General features: G+C 39.1%; 1 protein-coding gene across 8 annotated transcripts in view; it reads left to right on the top strand.

The window, feature by feature from the left end:
* The window catches only part of APBB2 (amyloid beta precursor protein binding family B member 2), a 184,884-nt gene that overhangs the window by 130,604 nt on the left and 30,781 nt on the right, over positions 1-23,499 (top strand). For all 8 annotated transcript variants that reach the window (XM_034064728.1, XM_034064731.1, XM_034064727.1 and 5 more), the window contains 2 exons: positions 6,775-6,921; positions 11,287-11,414. In XM_034064728.1, coding sequence (XP_033920619.1) covers positions 6,775-6,921; positions 11,287-11,414 — 275 coding nt within the window. The remainder of the gene's footprint in view (positions 1-6,774; positions 6,922-11,286; positions 11,415-23,499) is intronic.

Here is a 23,499-nt window from a genome sequence, read left to right as displayed (position 1 = left end):
TCTTCACTAAAGAAGTAGCCTTTTCTTCACTAAAGAAGTAGCTTTTTATTTTACGGTACTGCAAAGTGCATAAACCCATCCCTTTAGAATGTAAAGTCAAGGTATCTGCAAACCACCTAAAAGCCAGTGCTTTACTGAAAAGACTGGAAGAAAGAATAAAGCAATTTAAATTTCTTCAGACCTACATATAGCAAAAGAGTAATAGTAGAGAAATAATAGTGTCCCTTCCATTTTTTGCTCAACTCACTAGATCTTTTACATGATTCAGAAATACAGTAATGAATAAGAAACTGGGGTTCAAAAAATCTTGAACCAGTACAATAGTCCTGCAGCATTTTCTTGCCTTGAGAGAGCAGATTTGACCTCTGGCTGTGAGCCAGCAGGAACCACTGAGGCAAAAGTATTAAACTCAAAACAAGAGAGGGACTTTTGTCATTCTGTGCATTGGAGTCTATGAGTCTGAAAAATGAGACTCTAGTGTCTTGGAGAAAGAGTAAGGGACTGTGAGAGCACAAAGTTCAATATTGACCTCTGGAGAAGTAATTTGTTCTAAAGGTTATTTACAGTATTTGTAAAGCCTTTGTATTTTATTCATCTATAATCATCTGATTGAAATAGCAATTACAGGGGATTTGTACATTTTGTTGTGACCTGAGTATCTGTGTGCTTATTTTTGTACTGCATGCACATTTTCAGCAATTCATATAATACAGCATGAACTGCAACAGAAAGCTGGAAATATTGAAAAATCTCATTAACATGGTTTTGATTCTCCATTTTTAATTTTTTGTAAATAAAATTTTCTATGTGACAACTGCCAGTATTTGAGAAAATGGATGCATTGCTGTCTATTCATGTCAATTAAATGGAAGTGTTTGCTTGTTCATTGGTTGCTTAAGATCTTTTATTCTTTTGTTACTCAGTTTAGCTTTGATCATCTCCAATATTTTTATCTGGAATCAGTGCAAGCTTTCTTGATGTAGAGCAGGCAAATATACTGGAACATACTTTCTTCTCAGAATAGGGTGGCTCTATTTTATGATACTTGATCATCCAAAGCATAAAATATGATGCTTTATTTTATTTTAAAGCTATTAAAGAAATGCAATTTCCAACATTGTGTTGGCTGCATGAGAAATGGTTAACTGTGACCTACATGCTGTGTCTCAGGCATAAGCCTGCTCAGTGGTCTGTAACAAAAGGTCTTGCTAAATAGTGTAATGATTTATGTATGTCTGTAGGCAGATAAAACCTTTAAAAAGAAAAAACAGGAAGGGAAACAAGGGGAAGCTACTTAGAACCAGGTCCTGTAGGTTCAGAAATAGAGAAGAATTTAGTAGCAGGAATTTAAATTGCCAAAGCAAACATACTCTAATATCAATGTTCGTAGTGGCTACCAACAGCTGTGTGATCTGAAAAACAATCAGCTCATGGTTTTGTAATGTACATTAGGTGGTTGTTCTCAGACTAATGTTCTAATACATTTTCTCCCTGTAATAGGATCTTTTCTACCCATGCCCTTATGATCTATCCAGTTTCCAATGCTACCCTGCCATCAGTCATACATAATTCATCTCTTGTCCTCTGTCTAGTAGGGGGTTGTATTTTCTTTGGTTCCTTTGATTTTATTGTTTTTAATGTTACATGCTTAGCACTACATGAGCACAGCCAGTGTGTGGCATCTGCTGACATGCAGAGAGCATAGTTTTGTCACAGTTCTGTGTTCTTGTCAAAGCTCCTTCAAGACTTCCTCTTGGAAAATCTGCCAAAGAGCAGAAGTTCATTCATTCCTTCAGACCAACAGCTCCCCAGCTTTAGGCAATGCTTTAGGTCAGAACTGCACTGTGAGTGAGGTTTACAGCTTTTTAGAGTTTGGATTACCATTTATGAGTTTGGTTCTTTGGCTACAGATCATTAACCCTTCAATATTATTTGAATTTGCAGCCGTGTGAATATCTGTTCCCCAGAACTGTAAAGCTGAGTAGTATATACCTGATATGTGTATTTTCATTTCTGTTCACCCGCCTTTTCATGGGGCAGTGTGTGATAAGGTGGCCTTTTTTCCCCTGTGTGTTTTCTTTACACAATGTTCTGTGTAGCCCAGCAGGAAATGCAGTGTCTCCAGTCAAGATGAATGTACAAGACTATTGATGTACCATGATTTAAGTGATGTTTTTTCATTCACTTTTCTCCAACCCATGGTGTTTGTGGTAGTATCTTTTATCATCCCAGTCCCAAACAGCAGTGTTCCAAATACAGTACACAGTTCTTGTATTTCTTTTATCCTGCTGTATTTATCAGCTTTCTTTGGTTTTCTTCAAACCTGTTTTTCTTTGCCAGCTCTTGGAAAGAGTCTGAGGACAGGCAGTTTCCCTTATCTTTATTTAGATATTGTTATTTAAATCATCCTATGTAGAGTTTTGATTTTAAGATAAAGCAGGTGGTCTGACCAGGCACAGGAAATTGTAGGATTTCATTTTGTAAGTTAATACTAATAATGTATAGTACAGGAGTTAGTTGTTTATTCTCTGGCAGACAAAAGAAATTAAGTAGACTACTGTAAGCCAAAAGCTGGCATCCGGATGACTTTGACATTATGATGGGCCAGTAATTACTTATCTATGAGCCTTGAGCAGAGGTATGTAACCAACTGACATTACCAGGTTTGTCTGTTTTACTGAGCTCATAGATGAGGAGAGCTGCAGCCTTATTCTCAGTTTGGCTTGTTGTCCTGGGTTCGGCAGTGGCAGTCATTTTTCTCCTTCTTAGTGGCTGGTGCAGTGCTGAGGTTTTGACTTTCAGCCTGGGAACAGCACTGATAACACCAATGTTTTTAGTTGGTGCTAAGTCATGTTTACTCTAACCAAGGACTTTCTGAGATTTCTGAGATTTTCAGTAGAACCTCTGGGTCAAATACGGGGGGAAAACCCACCAACAATAAAATGTGAAGTGGATCTCATGTAATACAGTTGCTGGCAATATACAGAGGGCTAAAGACCTGTGTGCACACACTTCCACTGTTTTTCCACCCCATAGCTGTGTGTATAAATACTTCTGTTACACTCATGATGAATATGTGGTATGTATTGCATGTTACTCCGAGTCATATTTCTGGGGCTGAAATCTGCATGAAGGACTTAATCACTTCTGAATCATGTCATCACATGTATTTAGTTGACCAAGAAGTTGAAAGTTTTTGGTCTTTGTGTGTATTTTGAGTGAAAGAATGTGTCTTGTATGTGTATACTCAGGTACATGTGTTGTCTCATGAGTGGGGTGTTGGGTCTGTCTGACTTTTACTGAAGAGGTTTTTTGTTTGCAGTGAGTCTTTGGGAAATCTCTGTGTTTTGATGAAGCTGTTCAGAAGCACTTTATTGGCTTACAGCATGGGCTTGTAAAACACACAAGCAAAAATTTTCTGAGTACCAGAAGCGAACAGGGTTTCTCACATCTATCTGGCTTGGAAGCACCAAGAGGGGGTGGAAGCAGGAAAGAAAACCAAGACCTTGACAAGAGGGGAACATTAGGATGGACAAAAGCATCCCATTCAGCTCTCTCCATTATCATGACAGTGGGCTGGGAAGGGAAACAAATACAAGTCAATGCCACCATTGGATAATTTTAAACATAAAAAGAAATGGTCAGGAAAAAATACCAAAACAGTTCACCAAATTTACTAATAAGAGATTTACCTCTTGTCAACTCAAACTGGTTGTCTTTCATGAGGTTTTTGCCTTCTTGAGATATACCCTGTTCATTGTACCTTTATGTTCAGAAAGCAGCTAACACATTGCAGACATGGTTGAAATATGAAGAATAATGAGGAAACAGTACACTTTATATATTTGGTTCTTCACCTCTTTTAAGATGTAGAAAATGTTTCTGCTAGTATGCTGTTATTTAGTTTAATATTGAAATACTTGTAAAAAACCTCTTTCTTCTTGCACAAGTAAAAAAATCTGTGTTTTAAAAGCTTTCAAAGATAAATATTTAATACCCTCATGGGCATCACAGCACTTTCAACAAGACTCACGAGCATTTAATGTGCCAGAAACAATTCTGCCATCTTGAGATTAAATGACCTTAATAATTGCTAAAAAAATATTTTAGTACCTCTTGTAGCCCTGAAGTGAAGAGCATCCTGAGTTCTGACTTCTCCTTTGCTTCCTCTTTCACCTTCTCCTTCATCTTCCTTTAAAATCTGAAAGTCAGCACCTTTGTGGGTTTCCAGAAGAGCTGGGTCAGGAAGCATAAGTGTAGGAGAATTTGAATATTGGTTTCCTTCTTGGCAAAGCAAAGGAAAAAACTTAGTAATACATCCACAAAAAAAAAAAACCCACAAAAAAAAACCCCAGATCTGGAGGCATGAGAGGCTTTCATTTCTTACCCACACTCACATAGGGTTTCACACAATTTGTAGAGTGTATGTGCTGTCTGATGCCTTAGATGAGATGCATTATGAGCAACTTGGAGTAGGTGCCAGAGGTACAAGAGGCAGGCTCTTAGGCTGAGTTTTCTGCTCAGCAAAGTAGGCTGGATGGGTGCATTGTACAAGCTGAAAGAAGGCTGGGAGAAAATTTTTAGGGGGAAGGAGGGAGAGACACATTAATCTTTTTACCCACTGGTGAATTTTATTCCTCCCTTAGTTTGCCAAAGTTGGCATATTATGCATATTTAAAATACCTTGGTGTTTTGGGTCTTGTTTTGAGGACAGTGTTTCCCAAATGGCACTCTAGTGGTGGTGTGTGAGCTTGATCTACTCACTGACTTCACAGCAGTTTTTAAGAGGCAGCAAATGAATATTCAATGTCAGCTTTTGAGCTTGGGAGCTGATATATTTACTGCATCTCAAGAAGAATGATTAAGTGGTAACTCCAGCATGGACCTGCTGTTGCTGCTCCTGGGCTGGGTCTGCTCCTGCCTGTGTGATAGGGTCCTGCTGGAGGCAGTGGGGCTCACAGCAGCCACCAGTTTCAGCATAACTTCAGACGGTTCCCAGGATCATTTCCTGCTTTCCCAAGCACCAGCAGGATGCTCTTGACAGCAAAGAAAGCACTGTGGCACAAGGCAACAGTGCCAAACCATGAGTGTTGGTCTTTCAAGGTCAGAGTTGCTACGAATACGTGACAGGGAACTGGATTAACTGAAACAATTGCAAGTCAGTTTGCCAGAAGAGCATAGCGTTCCAGAGCAGCATAACATTTTAGAAGAAATGTATGAATAACACTGAAGCAAGCAGGGGTACCAAGGACTGAGAAGTAAGTGACATCAATACTTGATCCATCTCAGCAAGGGGAGGCTTGGGACGAAAGACCGGAGATGTTATAGGATGGCATGTTTTCAGTTATTAATTGCAAATTGCACTATTGGAACTTGTGCCTGCCAACTCTACCTCTGTAGACATCTTCATGGTTAGCAAAGAGAACTTGGATGTAAAAAGTGGGTGGAGCTTCATGTCAGTGGTGGTGCAATCACTGACTCAAGAAAAGAGTCACAGGGAAACCCAGATTGGTGTGGCCTGTGCTTTTGAAATGTATGTGAAGACTGAGACTGATGGACAGATGCCTTACTTTAGGATTATAGGGTGGGATTTGATTTGGCAGCATTTGATGGTGGTGTCGGTTGCCATAGTAACTACCTAGAAGATAGCAGGAATTTTGTATCATTCAGGAAGTATTATTGCTGAACCTTTAGGAACCATCTTAAATGTTTGGTATGTCTATTAAGGAGGTACAGCAATCAGTCTGTTGTGCATCCATCACTGGTGGTGCATTGCCATTTGAGAGTGATATACCCATACTGTTCTCTGGAGGAAATCTTGGTCTCGTAGACAAGCTCCTGTTCACTTTAGTGTAAGGTCTGTATGTCACCCATCATAAAGCCTGAGAGCAAATGTGCAGGGTTTTTTTCCAGAATTAGTTTTTTATTCTCTAGTAAATGTAGGGTACAGTTGGTGCCATTCTGTTTCTCCCATTTAGTTTTGTTTGCAAAGTACCATATGTACAAACTAATGTTGCCTTGGCTTGTTCTGCCAGTCAAGTAGTCTGGTTGGCTAAACATCTTTCTGCTAAAAAAATGTATAATTCGGTTGTTTTATTTTAAAGGTCATTTTTAATTTCTTCTAGAAAAATCCTGCTTTCCTCTTACGATAGCTTATCTCTTTGTTAGTGCTTTGAGTTTGTTATTGTTTGCTACCTTCAGTAAACTTACTGTAGAAATGATTACTGCAATCCACAAAAAAAAAATCAGTTTTCTGGTTAAAAGCCAGGCAGGGAGTGTGAATCTCACAGCTGACATAATCCACTACTATTTTCTTTCTTTCCAAGTAGAGCTCTAGATACTAGCTAAAACTTCAATTCTACTGTAACTGTAGTTATGCTTTTTCCTTTACTTCTCTGTGTTTGTACTATTTATTGCTATTTGTACTATTTACTGCTCCCTTGTTTCCTCCTTTATATTAACAAAAGTATTTTTATTATAAATCATTACTGTTACTTCCATGGATATCTTTCTTGGCAAATCGTGTATTCTTCTTTGTTCCTTCAAATATTTTCACCTTGACATTCTCAAATTATATTTTTATTTACTTATTCTTGAGCATAAGAATAAGTAAAGGCCTTACCTACAAGGCCTTGATTTTGTTCCCCTTCTAGCTGAGGATCTTTAACCTTAGCTGTCTATGGTTTCTGTTGCACGACTTGATTTCCATAGCTGGATACAGCAGTGTGTTGTGTACTCCAGTACATCTTAAGATGTTTTCTGGTTTCTTTTCAGTGCTTCGCTGTGCGATCCCTGGGCTGGGTGGAAATGGCAGAAGAAGATCTAGCTCCTGGAAAAAGCAGTGTTGCTGTGAACAACTGCATCAGACAGCTCTCTTACTGTAAAAATGACATCAGAGACACTGTTGGGATTTGGGGAGAGGTAAGAACAGGGTGAACTACTTCTCTTGTAACATCCCTCTCGTGTAAGAAAACATCTTGAAAGAAGAACTTTGTAAGCAAATATGTGCATGCTCTGTGTCTGGGATTTCCCTAACCCAGCTGGCACTGCCAAGAAATGTAAAAATGGCTCAAGAAAAGTGCTGCTATTTTTGTTCTAAACTGATCAGGACACCAGCCCAAAGATCTCTGGTATACACCTGTGGAATTACAGTGTTGGGTTCAGACAAGCCAAAATCAGTGGAGGTCTTTCTCCTGACTGAAGGTTTGAAAGTGGTGCTTTGGAACAGAATTATCAGAGGTTTCAGTGACAAAAGGGCTTTAAGGAAGCCCAGATTGGTGTGGCCTGTGCTTTTGAAATGTGTGTGAAGACTGAGACTGATGGACAGATGCCTTATTTTAAGATGATTATCAGTTTTTCAGAAGGAAGTTAATTTTTTGTCATCAGTCTGTTTGTTGGTTCCTCTCCAGTAACTCTTGAGTCTGTTCACCTGTGTCATCCAGTTTTGAAGGATGACAGATTCTCACACATTAAAGGAAAAATAGAGAGCCCAGCTCTTCTCTTTCTTGGTTTGCTGATGGGTCAGTGCACCTTCAGCAACTGAACCACGCAAGCTCTGTGCTTCTTTCTGATTTGGCAGGAAAGACAGGATAATGCTGTGTGAGCTCAGGGGGAAACATGATGAAGGAAGCTTGAGGTATTGTGGTGTCAGAAATAGATGTTTAAGATGGAGTAGGTGTGGAGGGATCAGTAAGTGAAACAAGAAGAAAGGAAAAGGTAGGGTTATAGTGGTGGGACATACAGGGGACATAGAAGACACATCCATAAAAAGCATCATTATTTGATTGATCATGGAACAACTTAAACTTCATCCAAATCTTACTCTCTGCCTCTCTCCTGACATGTTTTAAGAAGGTTAGACTAATGTGGATTTACTACACACAGTTTGAATGCCAGAGTGATGTAAGAGTGAATGTTGGAAGCTTCACTTGTGTGATCTAAATGAAACAGCACTGCCAGACAGAAGAGGAATTAAAAGACTTACCTATTTCAGTAAAAATTTCAGGAAAAACATCCTTCAGCCTCCTAAGTTATTGTTGCAGTCCAAGGCTTGAGTCAGTGTCCTGGTTACAGCCACAACAGTGCAGAGACACTTCAGAGGAGGAACTGGGAGAAAGTGCCTGTTTAAAAATTAAAACTGTGTTTTGAGGAACATATTTGGAGTGTCTGTTCAAAGTAATTTCAGAAGGGGTTTTCTATGTACAAAATACGTATTGTACATATAAATGAATAACACTGGTCTTCTTTATCCTTCTGGGAACAGTTCTATTTAGTTAATACAGCTAGCCAAGTGATTAGAGATTTGTCAGCCATAGACAGACATAGACTTACTGCTGACCCTGGGTTGAGAAAAACCCAGTCTTTTTATGTGTGTAAAGTACATTGGGTTTTCATCCATTTTTCTGCTGGAAGGACTTTGATCAACTTGAAATACATCTTTTACCTTGAAATCGTGTGCTTTGTTTTGGTTTAAGAGTTAATGTTTGGATTTTTCCATATTTCTCTCTGTCAGTCCCATTGTTCTGTGTTGGAAACCCTCACAGGTTTTCAAGCCAAACTGGTGAAAAGTTTTCGTCTTCTTGAATGGAAGTTTTAATTAGGAATGCTGTTCATTAAAAAATATAAAATATAGGCCTGACAGAACAATGTGGTGCTGTGCTTGAATAGGTGGCCCCTGAAGTAAATTGTCTTTTTGATTTTTAAAAGAAATCATTACAACCAACCACATTTTTCAGCTGGCAATGTAATGCTTCAAGAGTGATTGGAAGAGGCATGTTTTAGAGAAGAATCTGAAAAAAGTGCTTGTCACTGACATAGCAGGTACAGCACACACAGCAGGAATCTATTATGAAGCTAGAACTGATGACTGCAGAGACAGTTTTAAGATTGGCTAAAGATTTATTTTAGCTAGAATGTAATGAAAGTGAAATTTGGGCTGGGACCATCCCCAAGTTTTCATGATTTAAAAGCACAAAATCTAACACAAAAAAAAGAAAACACATGCTGGGTAAAATCCTGAACCTGCTGCAAAAGCTTTGTCACTGGCTGTAATTTTTGGGGTTTTATGAAATTCAAGAAATTCCCTGTAAATTCCTATATTCCATGGTTCTGTAGTAAAATCTAAGAAGAAAAACTTAACTGATCTGTTTGTGTTGCTACTTTGCCATGCATTCTATTCACATATACTTCAAATTCACTTACATGAGAAAGGATTGTTGTTGCCATCGACCTATATGCCACAATTTCTAAGACTTCACTAAACGACTGTTGGGGTTGAGCCTGCCTTCCTTTATTCACTTTCTCCATGTGGCTCTTCCCTTTCCCTATCATGGACCATTAGGTCTCTGCAGCTCTCCAGGAGTCTGAAACACTGAGGCCCGTGTTCAAGCTCCCATTCTGTTTGAATAATTTCTTCTTGCCTTATGCAGTGTTTTTATCTCTAAACTAGCTTATGTATAATAAGGCAACAAAACTTAGCAAAATATATTGCTTCTGACTGCAGCCAAGCTATCCCTTGAGCATTGCAAGGATAATTTCCTATGATTAATGTTGCTTATCTGCCTATTCTCTAATCTTTTCCAGCTAAATTGTATTCAGTTTTATTACCGTAATCCCAGTGTATTTTGCATGATGAACAGAGTTTAACTTCTTTTAATAATTTCCTTCTGGAACAAATACATAAGTAGAAATGGGTCCAAAAATCAATCTTTGTGACACTTGGTAACATTCTTCACACAATCTGTTTACTGCTTCTGTTCTCCAAGCAAATTTCTCACCCTTTTTCTTTGTGATGACTGTTTTCTGTTTGGTTTCCTTCATCACCTGGCCTGCCTGGTGTCATCCTGGCTTTTGTTTTTTTTATCACCTATGTTTCTCTTTCTGTATGCCACAGGCATCTCAGTGCTGCTGATTTGCCCCATTTCTATGCATCGTTATAGCAGCTACATCTGTTTCGGCTTTTCTAGGAGCAGCCCATGTATCCAGCCTTGCATCTCAGCCACAGCTGTACTTTTTCCATCAGGCAAAATGTTCTTCTGTTGGGATTGCATAACCAACCCACATCCCCTGCCTCTCCCATACCGCCTCTTGGCGCTTGCACTGCCAGCACTGTGTCACTGTTCCCCTTTGAATCCCTGTTAGGAGATTTGGGGGTGAGAGAGGTGATCAGTAGTGACTGCCCCTTGCTGTGTAGCCTGGAAACCCTGGAAGCAGGCCCTCCCAGGGTGATGTGAATGTACATCTTAGACACAAAATTAGATGTCATTAAGACCACTGTAACCAAGTGGGAAGAGGGTTTCTATGTCACTGAGGTGAAGAAAAAGGTTGTTGTTGAAACATTTGTCAATAGGAAGTCAGACCCTTTCCGTTCTTCACGTTTGTTTATAGATTCTGGCACAATAGAGAGGAAATAAATTACTCTATATTTAGCTGATAGCTTCCACCTCATCAGCAGGAGCTTGTCTTACCTTTCAGCAATAGGTCTAGGTGATTTCTGTGGGATTTTGTGTTCTGTGGAGTAGGTGTACACTCTTTGAGAAGAGAGCTATTAGATGTGATAAAAGAGGTAGCAGACCTTCTTCAAATGCTAAGCACAGGAGGAAGATTAGCATTTGTGAATTAGCATCAAAAGGAAAATTGCCTCTAAATTTGTTTCCTGTAAGGGGAAAAAGCATTCTTCTTGTTCTTTCATGCCAGAAGACTTAGGGAGAAATCCTGGCTCCAGAATTCTGCAATCACTGGAAGAATTCACATTTGTGTCTTAATGCTAGGGTTTTCCCCTTTAATTAATGTTTCTTCAAAGAGTATTCTATAAATCTGTTGACATGTACAAATTGCTGTCTGTTCCCATGACCCATTGCTTAAAGTTTATGGAAACAAAGCACATTGTTTGAAGGAAGAAACTGTGCCTCAAGAGTACAGGTTTTGATGTAAGCTGTTACTATTGAAACAGTTCTTGACTTCTCATACATTTGTTAAAATTTACTGGAGAATGGATAAACGCATAATTTGTTGAATAACTTGAGGTTGAATGAGTCAAGCAGTTGCATTTAAAAGATATCAAAGCTTTTTGTGATTAGGATAATTTAAAAATACAGTAGTAGCAAGATATCATCTTGGATCTTTTTCACACCAGAAGTAAATGTACTTGTTTTCAATTGGTCTTGGAACAAATGGAAACTTTGAGTAAATGAAGCAAGTCTAAACAGCACAGGCATAACACACACTGATCTCAATCAGTTTGAGAGGGAGACTTAATATGTAACTGTACTTTGTCTGGAGTTGCAGGGCAAAGACATGTATCTTATACTGGAAAATGACATGCTGAACCTGATCGATCCCATGGACCGCACAGTTCTTCATTCACAGCCCATTGTGAGCATCAGAGTCTGGGGTGTGGGACGTGACAACGGCCGGTGAGTATTAACTCTCCTTATCCCTCTTGGCTTGGTGCTATTTCTGACTGCTAATAGAAAATACACATACACCTGGAGCAAATACAAACCTATTCTTTTGCTGGAGTAATTGTGTCCCAGGGGCTATGAGGAGGTGGGCAAATTTTCCTTTTGCTTACTGGCATTACCTTTTTTAGTCTTACGCTTTTCATAACGTACCACTTACATGCTGTTTTGATAAGCCTGTATTGAGCAAACCTATCGGATTGATTCATCCAGGTGCATAAAACTGCACATGCAACTTTATTCTGTTTTAGAGATTTATGTAATCCTTTTCAATATAAAACCGTGTGTTTAAATACATCCCGTAGTATGTTTCTTCTGGCTATGTGAAAGCATGTCTTCCTGCTGGTCCAAATTATATGTGCTATTTTGACTTTATGCATGTTTTCCACTTTCTTGAGATATTTGATTTGACAGAGAAAAAATGAAGATTGAGGGAAAAGTAATGTTTTTAAGCCATGACTATTACTTAAAGATCTTGATGTAAGACAGTTCTGAAGGGTGTGCAGACAACTGTCTGTCCCTGAAGCCTGACTGCCTGTGAGCTGAAGTTCTTCCTTGCCACAGGGAGCGACCATGGGTGTATGCTAGCATTCTTCCTGTCCTGGAGGCAGTCTTTCCTTAGCATTCCTTCCTGACCCATCATCTTTTGGTAACATCCTTCTTTGTCATTTAGCATTGCTGTGGGAACAGAGTTGTGAAGGTGACTGATACATAGCTGAACAGCAAACTGTCTCCCTGTCCCATTGAGCATTTTGATGCATCAAAACCATTGCCATTCACATCAAGTAATTCCATGTTCTTTGGACAGTACCCCTCCTGATACATGGGTAGTAAGTTGAATGACATTAATGAGCTGCTGTGTTTTTTCTCGATGTTCGATTATTGAGATATTTGCAGTAATAAGGGGGGGGGGAAGGGGGTTTGTCTCTGAATTTTGATAGGAAATGCCATTTTGGACCTGAAAAATCTTTCCTAGTACAAGATTTTCTGACACTTCTTTAGTCTCACACACCCACACACACATACACACTCACCTGCTGAGTTTTGATTATCTCTGGCCAAATTTCCAAAAGGAAAGGTGACCTAATTCCATCTTTCAATATTTTTACTTCTATAAATGACTGATGGTTCATTTTGTTTTCTTTTTTACTGTATTTCCCCTCCATTGGTGCAGATTTTTGAGAAATCTGAAAGGGACAAAACCAGTTTGAAATGGTGGGAAGTAAGGAAGTTTTAACGTCTTAAGAATAAACCCTTACAGTGCTTTGTTTGCCTGGGAAAATGAGTGCACTGCACATTTCCCTTCAAGTCAGATTTTGTAGTAGCTTGTTTTGGTTAGGAAATAGGGCATCTTAAGGGCACCTAAATGTGATGCAGCTTTACAAGGTAAAGGAAGTCAGCTTTGCACTTTGCTAATTGTTCTGGAGTTTTTATAGTTCTTTTTCCAATATTTATATTTCTTTGAAAATAAAATCATTCCATTATGTTGTTTATAAAGTATGTGAGTCACATTTCTCCAGCCTGGGTACCTTCTGCTTCTAAAGACAGAACTGGTCATAGAAATATCCATATTGAAAGGAGACATCAGAATTTGAGAAATGTGACCTTTGCAATCATGTGGCACCAAGAATGTTGTAAGCTTCTGGGGGTGGGAGGCAATAGCAGACTCTCCTAGAGGAATATAAGCCCTGTCAGTAGGACAGAAGTTGGTGGGGAAGTTTGTGTGGGCACAAGTCATTCTCTCTGCTCTGACCTATTGATCTACCGTGGTACCTCACAACATTTACCTAAAGCTATGTACCAGGAAATAGCATCTCTGATCCCACTCTTTCCCATTTTCATTCCGTATCTGGGGACCAAAGATGAATTCCAGTTCTGTTGACACTTCTGCAGAAACTCATGTCTCTATTAAGGAAAAAAGAATAGTTATGGAGCATGTGGGAGAAGTACAGTTCCAAGTTTAAAAACAAACCAACCAGCCCCAAATAAACCCAGTGCTTTTCCTTTTGATTATAAAAGCTAGAAGCTTCCTCTACTGTTTTCCTGAAAATAGGTGGGTTTTCGTTTTGTTCTGTTTTTTTTGTAACACTGACAATACAGTGAACCTGGCAGAGCAAATAAACTGATCTTTTCTCATCTTTTTACCATCAGAATAGGGAGCTGGCCTTTCTGTGTTGAAAGTGAACATTTCTTGTTGCTAGAGAACATGATTTGTCTTGATTCTTTGCTGTAAATAACAGCAAGAAATAGTTTATTGTAGGTTTAGTATATAAACACACAATCAGTACCAGCATTAATATTTAATTTGCTGGCACAGTAATATTCTTAGCCACTTCTACCAAAATCTACTTTTTTATCATAAGTTTGACTTCAGAGCTTTCCTATTCTTAGCCCTTCTCAAGTATTCATAAGTACTTCTACAGAAATTTTGTGTCCAGTATGTCAGGGCTGGAGCCCACTCTTTTTGAAATTTAACTTTATTGACCCATTAAAAAAATAAAAGAAAGACTACTAAAAGAGTTAGCCATTATTTGTAACTTAACTCAGACTGGGTATGATGATAAATAACAGGAGATCCAAAAGACATGCAGAAAAAACTTATTTATGATTGAGTAATCCAGATGTACAATGTGTTTTGGGCATAGAGAAGTTCAGTACAGGAAGTGTGCTTTGAAGGGTAGCATAAACAATGTAGCTATTTGCTGAAGAAGTACTAATGCACAAGAAAGAAAAACGCATGGTGACAGCAGAACCCAAGCTGAGAAAACCATATTGTTGAGCTGAAAATTGTATGGCATCTCTTTTCATGTATACATTAGCATGCAGTCCTTGGGCTCATCCTGGTAAGATTACCTATTGGTCCTGAGGTGAGAAACACCAGTGCCACTCACTGATTACAAAAGCAGCTTTCCATGAGTTTGTCATCGTCAGAGAAAAGTCAGGGGATCGCATTGTTGCTTGGATGGATAAATTGTCCAGGAAGTTGATGAAATCACTGTTTCTGGGGTGAAGCTCTACCAGAAGTTGTTGCACATAGATTTTGTTGATTAGCTGCATCTTCTGGCCCAAGAGCGTGTATAATAATTGGATTCGTTGTCAAAGGCAGTGTATAAATTATAAAATATTGTAGAAATGTGTTTTTTCCTCTACTTTGAGCTAACAAAACGCCATCACAATCTGCAGGCCCTCCTTTTTAACTCTGTTTTTTTTTTTTATAGTAGTTTATTTGGGTAGCTTTTGCTTTGGAAGATGAAGAGGTTTTCTAATGACACCTGACCAGATGATTTTCTAAGCTATGCCATAATGAAAGATTGATGAAATACAGAGATCTGCTGATGAAAGTTTAATCTGAGGATGTGTCTACTAACTCACCTCAGGCAGAAACATCCTCTGGAAGGTTGAAATCACTCTCTCCGTACATTACACTATTATCCTGACCTCTACAGTTCTATGATAAGTAAAGGCTTCATCGTTTCATTGGCTTAGGCTGTGTGGTGATTCTGTGTTTTGAAAGGTATCATTCCTTGGTTTAAAGTAATCAGTCAGTAGAACATGTTTGACTTTAAGAAGCACCCTCATAAGATCGCAAACAGAAGCAGGTTCCCACAAATGGGTGGTTATGCATGTGTATATGAGTACATATGTATGTCGACTCTGAGCTCCTATGTTTGATACGTATATATGGGTATTAAAAGAAAAGAAATATACTGCATCTGTCCGACTGTTTGATAGACTTGATTTCTTGTGATACTGTGTGATTTTTAAAAGTAAAAGCCACTATACTTTGTAGAGTTGTCTTCTCTTGCTGTACTAAAAACAGAGCCATGATGGTTCATTTCGTATTATATGTTAATAAGAAAAGTCCTCACACTTGTTTAAATAGTTTGATTTCAAGATCAGTAGGGTCATTGTCACTTGGAGGGTTGGTGGTATCACAGATGTATTAATGAACAATTGTCAGTGCTGTGTTTTCTTCTCTAACAGGCCATCCATGACATGGTTTTTTCTGGGCTTTAAAATCATGCTGTAAAATAAAGCCTACTGAAGCTATAAAAGGGTTGTTCTTTTCTCTTGTGAGCTGCAGGACTGTAACATTAATCATTCCTCATGTTAGGTTTTGTCTCTCCTCCTGGGTTGGTGGTGCATGCCCTTTGCTTTCTGAGCAGCTTGCTAACAAGGAAGAGAGAAAAGGCAGTGGCCCATCAATTTTGCAAAAGAGGTTCCATTAACGCATTTCCCTCAGTCCTGCTTAATCTTCATTGCTCTTCCACCAATTCAAAGCCTGCCTCAGCTTTTAAAATCTGTACGGGACTTTAATTGCCTAAAAGGGCACGATTTCTTCTCTCCTGGTGTCTCCATATAACAACAGTATATTCTGGCTGAAAGATTCAGTGGCTAGCTGGCCAGGAGGGCTGTGTGTGTGTGTGTGTTCAGGAGACAGCTTTGATGGGGCTGAATATGGAACTGGTTACTAGATGTTGTGGGCATGTGGCATGTTGGATGAAACATGTAGCATGTGTCTTTGTTCATCTGCCATATAGTGCAGCTTTGTTTTCTCTGTGTAGCTTGTGTGTTTCCCTGGTAGGCTTAGGAGGAAGCGTGGTTGTTGTTGGGTTTTTTAAGTAGTGGAGAGGCAGATTCTCTGATATTGGAGTTTTCATATTATGAGGCTCTCTGACTAGACAGTGTGAAAGGATTGCTCCCCATCCTCTGCCCTAATAATGGCCATTTTGCTGGGGGGAGGGGGGGAATCTGTTTATCTCTGTGGATGTCCATTGTCCTGCTTTGAACTGCTGCTGGTTTTCTACTGCCTAGACATCAGGGAATAAAATGAGGCTGGGAACCAAAAAGGGAAGAAAGGCAGAGAGAGAACAACTGGATTAAAGAAAAGTAGGACAATGCATGCACCAAGGACAAGGCTCAAGCCGCCTCTAAAAGGGAGAGCAGACAGCTAAATGAATAGATATCCCAAGTCAGGTGGACATAATCTTGTAAGGCTGGCAGAGAAGAAAGGCCTAACAACAAAACTGAAATCACCTGAGCTCTCTTGTTTCAGGAGATGTTAAGGCAAAATCTGAGAAAACTTCTGGGGTCATTTGAGAAAAGGGGACAGATCTGTGGAAAATTAGGAGAAAATTGTATAAAGTGGTGGCTCAGATTCATCAGAATATGAGGAATTAAAAGTAAGATACTGTTTTGCTATTATCTTGTTTCAACAGCTAAATAAAAATGGCCTGGTTTCAGAGGTAACATCTGCACTATCCACTGACTTCAAGAGGATCTCTGTATGTTCACTGTCTTTTAAAATCAAATGTCTAAATGCAGATCTAGGAACCTTTCTCTAGACACCTGGAATTAGAAATTTTCATTTGAGCAACAGTGCTACATCAGGCTGTTTTCTTCGTAGTTCTGAGTGTGTGTCAAGAGTGGTAGGCATGTATCTGAGTAAGAACTGTTAGAGGACAAAAAAAGGGTGAGTGGGGGGAGCCTGGCAGCTGTGTCGCAGGTCAAGTGCCTGTCTCCTGGGTTATGATTGTATTTCCTAGCTGAGATTGTTCTTACAAATATCATCTATCTGATACATGGACATAAGATATTAGAAGGGATACAGTTAGGCAAGCTAAGAGAAGTACGGGCAATAAATTCAGGTTTGGTAGTTGGGATATCCTGTTGTATCTATAATTTATCATTCTTCTTTTCAGAAACTATTGTGTACAAACAACACAACATCAGGCTTCAGTGATGCAGTGTGGCTTATAGCTGCATCTGTTGGGGGAGGTATTTAAGGTCTCTCTGGATTCCCTTCCCTTTGAGGTGATGATTGAATGTGCTCTGAGATTGAGTCTTTCTCTGATTCCATGAGAGAAGCTTATCAGGCTGGGCAAAATAATAACTTTCCTTCCTGCAATAAAGAGACATGGTCAAGAAAAGTGGGAAATAAAAGAATTTAAAGCTGAGATGGTTTTTGCACCCGTTCTTCTAACACCCTCCAAAGAATGTGCAATTCCAGCTGAACTCTTCCAACTCTGAGATATCATTAATCAGTATTCCCCTTGGTACCCGTAACCTTGGAATAAAGATAAAACATACTGTGGGGCAGAGAAAAAGGATTTTGCTGGCTTTCCTGACCCATATTCTTAGCTGTCTTTTTTAGAGTAATCTTTTGTTTTCTCCTTTTCCCTAAGCTAGCTTCCTCTGAATATACTTTTCTATATGTTTTGGTAGCATTTTTCTTCTCACTAAGAAATAGTTTAGGTGATTATTTACACAAAACTTCCCATTTATATCCATAAGGCATGGCATTACTGTTTTCAAGTGCAGCCTGTTCTAGGAGGGGATAATGAAACAGTACAGCTGTTACAGGGGAAAGCCAGTCAAACTCAGAGAATTAATGTGTTTTCAAGCAAATGTGGTTAAGTGGATGCAAAAAGCTGTGTGTGTGCATTCGTACTTCAATTAAGGAAACTGACTCGGTTTTGTTTCAGGATTTAACATGAAAGACGTGGTAGACTGAAGTTTCATTGAAATAGGCCTCTATTAACTTGAAATCAGCACACAGTTTTGTATCAGTGAATGGTTCTTTACCAGCAGTGGCTTCAACTGTGTCAGGGCAACATCCCTCTATCTTTCTGCTTAATGCCACTAATGAGATGGAAAATGATTACATGTGACAGTGAGGGATTTTTCTGTGTCATGGTGTTCATGAACAGTGGATTCACCCTTTGAGAGCAGCTGAGAAAAAAAGATATGCTCAGGGAGAATTTTGGCCATAGAATACTTGGTCACTTTCAACAAGCTTAAATGCAGAAACAGTAGCTGAAAATCGTAGCAGCAGTAAGATTAGCATGAGTGCTAATTAGCATGAGTCTCATGGAGCAAGGGAACTGGGACAAACACAGAAGAGGAGAATTGTAAGGATTTCTGTGAGATAGTGGGACAGGAACAGAGAGCCCCATGAAGGAGAGCTCAGGGTAGTGCTGAGGCATTTCCTTGTAAAGAAGTGGGGAAAATGGCAGGAGGCTTCCCTCTGTATTGGAAAAAACAACCAACCAACCATTTACAATGTGTCAGTTGCTCTGCTAGCAGCTTGAGTGTGGCAATGAATGCTTAGTCACCTTAAACAGAATCCTGTTTAAATATTTTATTGTAGAATGTCTTTATTACTCTATATTTATCTTCAGGAAATAATGGGAAGTATTGCATAACTTGGGAATTGGGTAGAATCATAGAATAGTTAGGGTTGGAAAGGACCTTAAAAATCATCAAGTTCCAGCCACCCTGCCCTGGGCAGGAACACCTCACACTAAACCATATCACCCAAGGCTCTGTCCAACCTGGCCTTGAGCTCTGCCAGGGATAGAGCATTTACCGCTTCTTTGGGCAGCCTCCTCCAGTGCCTCACCACCCTCACAGTAAAGAACTTCCTCCTTATATCCAATCTAAACTTCCCCTGTTTAAGTTTTAACACATTACCCCTTGTCCTATCACTACAGTCCCTAGTGAATAGTCCCTCACCAACATCCTTGTAGGCCCCCTTCAGATATTGGAAGGCTGCTATGAAGTCTCCACGCAGCCTTCTCTTCTCCAGGCTGAACAGCCCCAACTTTCTCAGCCTGTCTTCATACAGGAGGTGCTCCAGTCCCCTGATCATCCTCGTGGCCCTCCTCTGGACTTGTTCCAACAGTTCCATGTCCTTTTTATGTTGAGGGCACCAGAACTGCACACAGTACTCCAAGTGAGGCGTCACAAGAGCAGAGTAGAGAGGCAGGATCATCTTGTGTTTCTTCTGGGAGGAAGGCTTTTTTTAAATAGCACTTGGAATTGTTTGACTGTAAAGCTTTCAGTTACAAGAAATAGTATGTCTAAACCTGGACTACAAATAACCACTGTGATGTAGTCACGTCTTAATTAATAATAATGCAACATACTGACTGAGTCCCTGGCTTAAAGACTTTCTACAAATCTGTGCTAGAAAATTTCCATATATTCCCTATGATCCCAGCTATTAAACTCAAACACTTAAGGATATAACTAGAGTAATCTGTCAGCTTAAGCGGCTATTGCACAGGTCCCTGGAGAACAGCCTGAGATGCCTGTGAAAGTATCTGTGGCTCAGGAGAACTACTGCCTGCTGGTTTGGGGTGGAAATCTGATGTTTTCTTCTATTATTCCTTTCACTGTATGTTAATTAAGCAGATGCTACATCCAGGCTCTATTCCTATATTTAACTGCTGCTTTAACTCAATGGCAAAACAGTGATGAAAGTGATGTAAAAAGCAGCTGCTTGCCGGCTCTGTAGCTGTGAATAGAGAATATGTCCCTCCCAGGCTCTCCACAGCCCTCCTGTTTTCTATACCCAGTTAAAAGCTTTGGTCTTAACTGACGATCAAAGGTGATTTTCACTTATTTACTTTGTTTGGTCATGCACTTGGGTGCATGCACAATCTGTTGCTTCCTTTCAGGGGAGGCTATGTAAACAAAAACCAGCATCCTCCTCCCAGACCAGTTGGGGTTGATTGAAGGTGCCTGCCTTTCACCACCTTCATCTTCAGCAGCACTGAAGTTAGACTCTTAGTTTCACATCTGTCAGATGATATGTCAACTGTAGGCACTGTGTATAGAAGGAACCACCTGTGGAATGAAATTTCACAAAGGAATTCTGTTTTGACAGCCTTTTCAAGGCTGTCCAATAATATAAATTTCTTAAAAAAAATACAAAACTTTACTGTATCCTTTCATCCTTACCTCCAGACCTTATCAAGCATAAGCTCTGTAGCAGATGAAAGAAAACCAGATTAGCCTACTAGTGTTTTCACTTTGATAGTCTAATGTATGTTGACGCTAGTAGCACAGGTATATGAAAAACCTTCTGAGGAGCCACACGGAGGATAGACCGCTGAAGAAAAGAGCAGTGTTTTAAGAAATTGTGCTGACAATGCTTACAAGCACCATGCTGGCTGAGATGTTCCGTACAGCTCTTTGTTACCTTGATTATAGTATGTTTATATGAGCAGCAGCAGACTTTCCTGTTGTGTGGTGGCTTACTTGTAAAGGTCATCCTCTTGTAAGACTTGTATTTACTAAGCTTATTGTTTTCTATTGTAGGCAAAAATTTGCATTCCTAAAAATTATTACTATACTGGGCAAATAATTTCCGAAAAAGTAATTCAAAGAAAAAACTTCCCTGTGCAGTGGAAAAGGTTTCATTCAGTTCTTTGTTACTCTGCTTAATGAAATGTGGGACATTAACAGCTTTCTAATTTAAAAAAAAAAAAAAAAAAAAAAAAAAAAAAAAAAAAAAGCAAAAATACACCCAGAAAATTACCTGTCTCTAGCTCTTTTTCCTGTCCAAACAGCTGATGATTGTACTCTACCTGCAGGTTAGAGGGAGGTATGATGATTCTATCTTTACTGTGTAAATATTTATATCCACCTATATGAACACACTTTTCATGTTTGCATCAGTATTACACTCCTAATATCAAGAGAACTTGTGACATAACTATGTATTTGTAGACCACTGAAGATCTTGTGGAATTTGGTATATGCTATAGTAAAAGAAGGTCCAAATTTTGTCCTGTCTCTTTAAGCACAGTCATTACTGAACTGCACTGGTATAATCATTTGGAATGTGCCTCTAAAGTGTAAGAAGATGCTCTTGCTGTCAACTTACCACTTCAATTATTTACACAGCACATCTGCCTTGGGATGCTTTTCCACGTTTGCTACTAGCTGATAGCAATTCAGATATTTATATGTGGTACATCTTTATGTATATTATCTGCTGTCTTACCCATTACATGTATGTAGAAGGCCTTTTCACTTCAGGTTTTTAATTCTGAGGATAGTATGTTGGCCTCTTTACTTTCATTGACTCCACCAGAGAAAAGGGCCTTAGTCAGTGGTGTTGGCACAATTTGCCCTCTGTCAAAGGAGGTGGATCTCCTGCTCAAGTCTTTTTGATTGGTGCAGATTGATTAGCAGAAACTTAAACACAAGTATGAGCAAACTAGAAGTTTTTTTTTAACAGATAATTCAAGTGTCTTAAACATTTAGGGTTTGTTTTTACTGACTTTGTTTTTCTATTTAGAAACTGTGTTACATGAACATCTGTATTTTTTGAGAATAAAATTGTGCTTAATGACATTGAAAAATCTGTGTGCATAATATCTCTTGTGATGATCTGCTTCACATAAATTCTCATCTTAATTCCATAAAAATAATTTAAATTTATAATTTGAATCATGCATTAAACATAAATGTCTCAAACTTTCAATATTTTACTCTCTGAAGTTCCCCTCTCCCCAACTTCAGTAGTTTCAAAGCTGGCTGGGTGTACACATGGTGCCCCCTGCATCTTACCAAATTCCTCTTATAATCGTTGGGAAGTTTTTTATTAACTTCAGCACGAGTTGGGTTAGTCCATAACTTACAGATGTGGAAAACCTGGATACTGCTCAGCAAAATGTTAGTAATACCTCTGGGAGCGGCAGGATGGTGTAAATGTTCTTTCTTTAGCAGAGCTTGGGTTCCTGTAGAAGAACAAGATAGCAGGTGCAAAAGTAAAAAGCCTACCTATGAATCTTAGAAGGGTCTGAAAGAGTTTGAAGTCTACAGGGTCAGGCAAGGTGGCCAGCTTCAGTATTTAATCTGCTATCCTGCTGATCTTATGTTTGACATCAATGAAGTAAGTGAATTTTTCACTTCAGACAGGAACCTGTGACAATGAGCTTGCCTGTGGTCTGGGTTATCTGTTACATGTAGCAGTGTTTGCAATGTTGCTGTACTTGTCAAAAAGATGCAGAAAGAGGAGCTGTGGCTTACTTAAAGAATAGTTTTTCAGAACCTCAGGTGGGAAGAATCCATCTGGGTTCCTATGGCCTGTCTTCTGCAATTTCAGGCAGTCTCATAACAGTTAAGATCCTTCTTTCAGCAAACTGATCACAGATATAGTTCAGTTTGCTAAGGATGTATTGAATGGCTTTTGCTTTGTAGTTGTGTATCATCGCTCTTCAGTAAGAAGTTTATTTTCTACCCTTTCCTTTTCATGGTGTCGAGGAATCTAAATAAACTTCACCTGTACATCTTCAACAATGTAGTTACACATTTAAGATAAAAAGTACCTACTCCCACCAAAAAAAAAGATGCACTAAGAAAGATTTTTTTTCTTTTGGTAGCACATTCATGCATTTTAAGAGGAAAATTGCTTTTCATCTCTGCTTTTGCTCAGCTGCCATCAGGAACATGATGAGATGAATTAGACAAAACAAACTGATTAACAGCTTTTGCCCTCTATTCGTTTATAAAGTACATATGTGGCTTCAAGGGCCTTAGTTTAAAAAACTAACAAAGCTCTTCTAGGATATTTCCAACCGAGGCATTCATAAATGGTATATTCACCACTTTTGAGCCTTTAGGATTCAAGGTGGTATTTCAGACTTCCTCCATCTGTCCGTGGATGCTGGAAACTGGTTTTGTGAAAGATTCTCTTATACCTGTCTGAATCCAGGATTTAAATTTTGTTAAATGTTTTCTCACTCATCTTTCACCTTCTTCCTTCTTTTCTCAAAGATAATACAAAATTTCTGATAAATCAGAAGATTCTTGCCACGCCTGTTTCTGTTTTGTAATTTGTGACGAAAATATGTGATCACAACAATGGGAGGGGGTTTTGTTTCCTGGAAGTGTCAGAATGTTTTGCTTCAGAAACGGAATGGATGTCTCAGAATAGCAAAAGGCAGGAAAAGCTTGGGAAATGTTTGTCTCTCTGCATAGGGCAGGAGGGGAGCTCCGAGTGCTGCAGGTAAAGGAGCTGGGATGCAAACCTACTTCTGTTTTCATCTCAAGTGTAGGACTACAGGTCTACAGGTCTGCAAGTATAAGCCAGCAGTGTGAGTGCAGCTGCTAGGGCTGACTACCTCTCCACCTTCAAAAATGCACTCTTGGCCTTACAACATAGATTTGTTAATATAACATCATTTTCCTTTCGTTCAAACTTAAATAAACAGCAACCTGAAGCCAGATTCCTTACTTATAAACT

Source organism: Melopsittacus undulatus, chromosome 7 (genome assembly GCF_012275295.1).
Source record: "Melopsittacus undulatus isolate bMelUnd1 chromosome 7, bMelUnd1.mat.Z, whole genome shotgun sequence".
Taxonomy (NCBI): domain Eukaryota; kingdom Metazoa; phylum Chordata; class Aves; order Psittaciformes; family Psittaculidae; genus Melopsittacus; species Melopsittacus undulatus.
The sequence above is the reverse complement of the archived record's forward strand: the minus strand, read 5'-3'. Positions and strand labels throughout refer to the sequence as shown.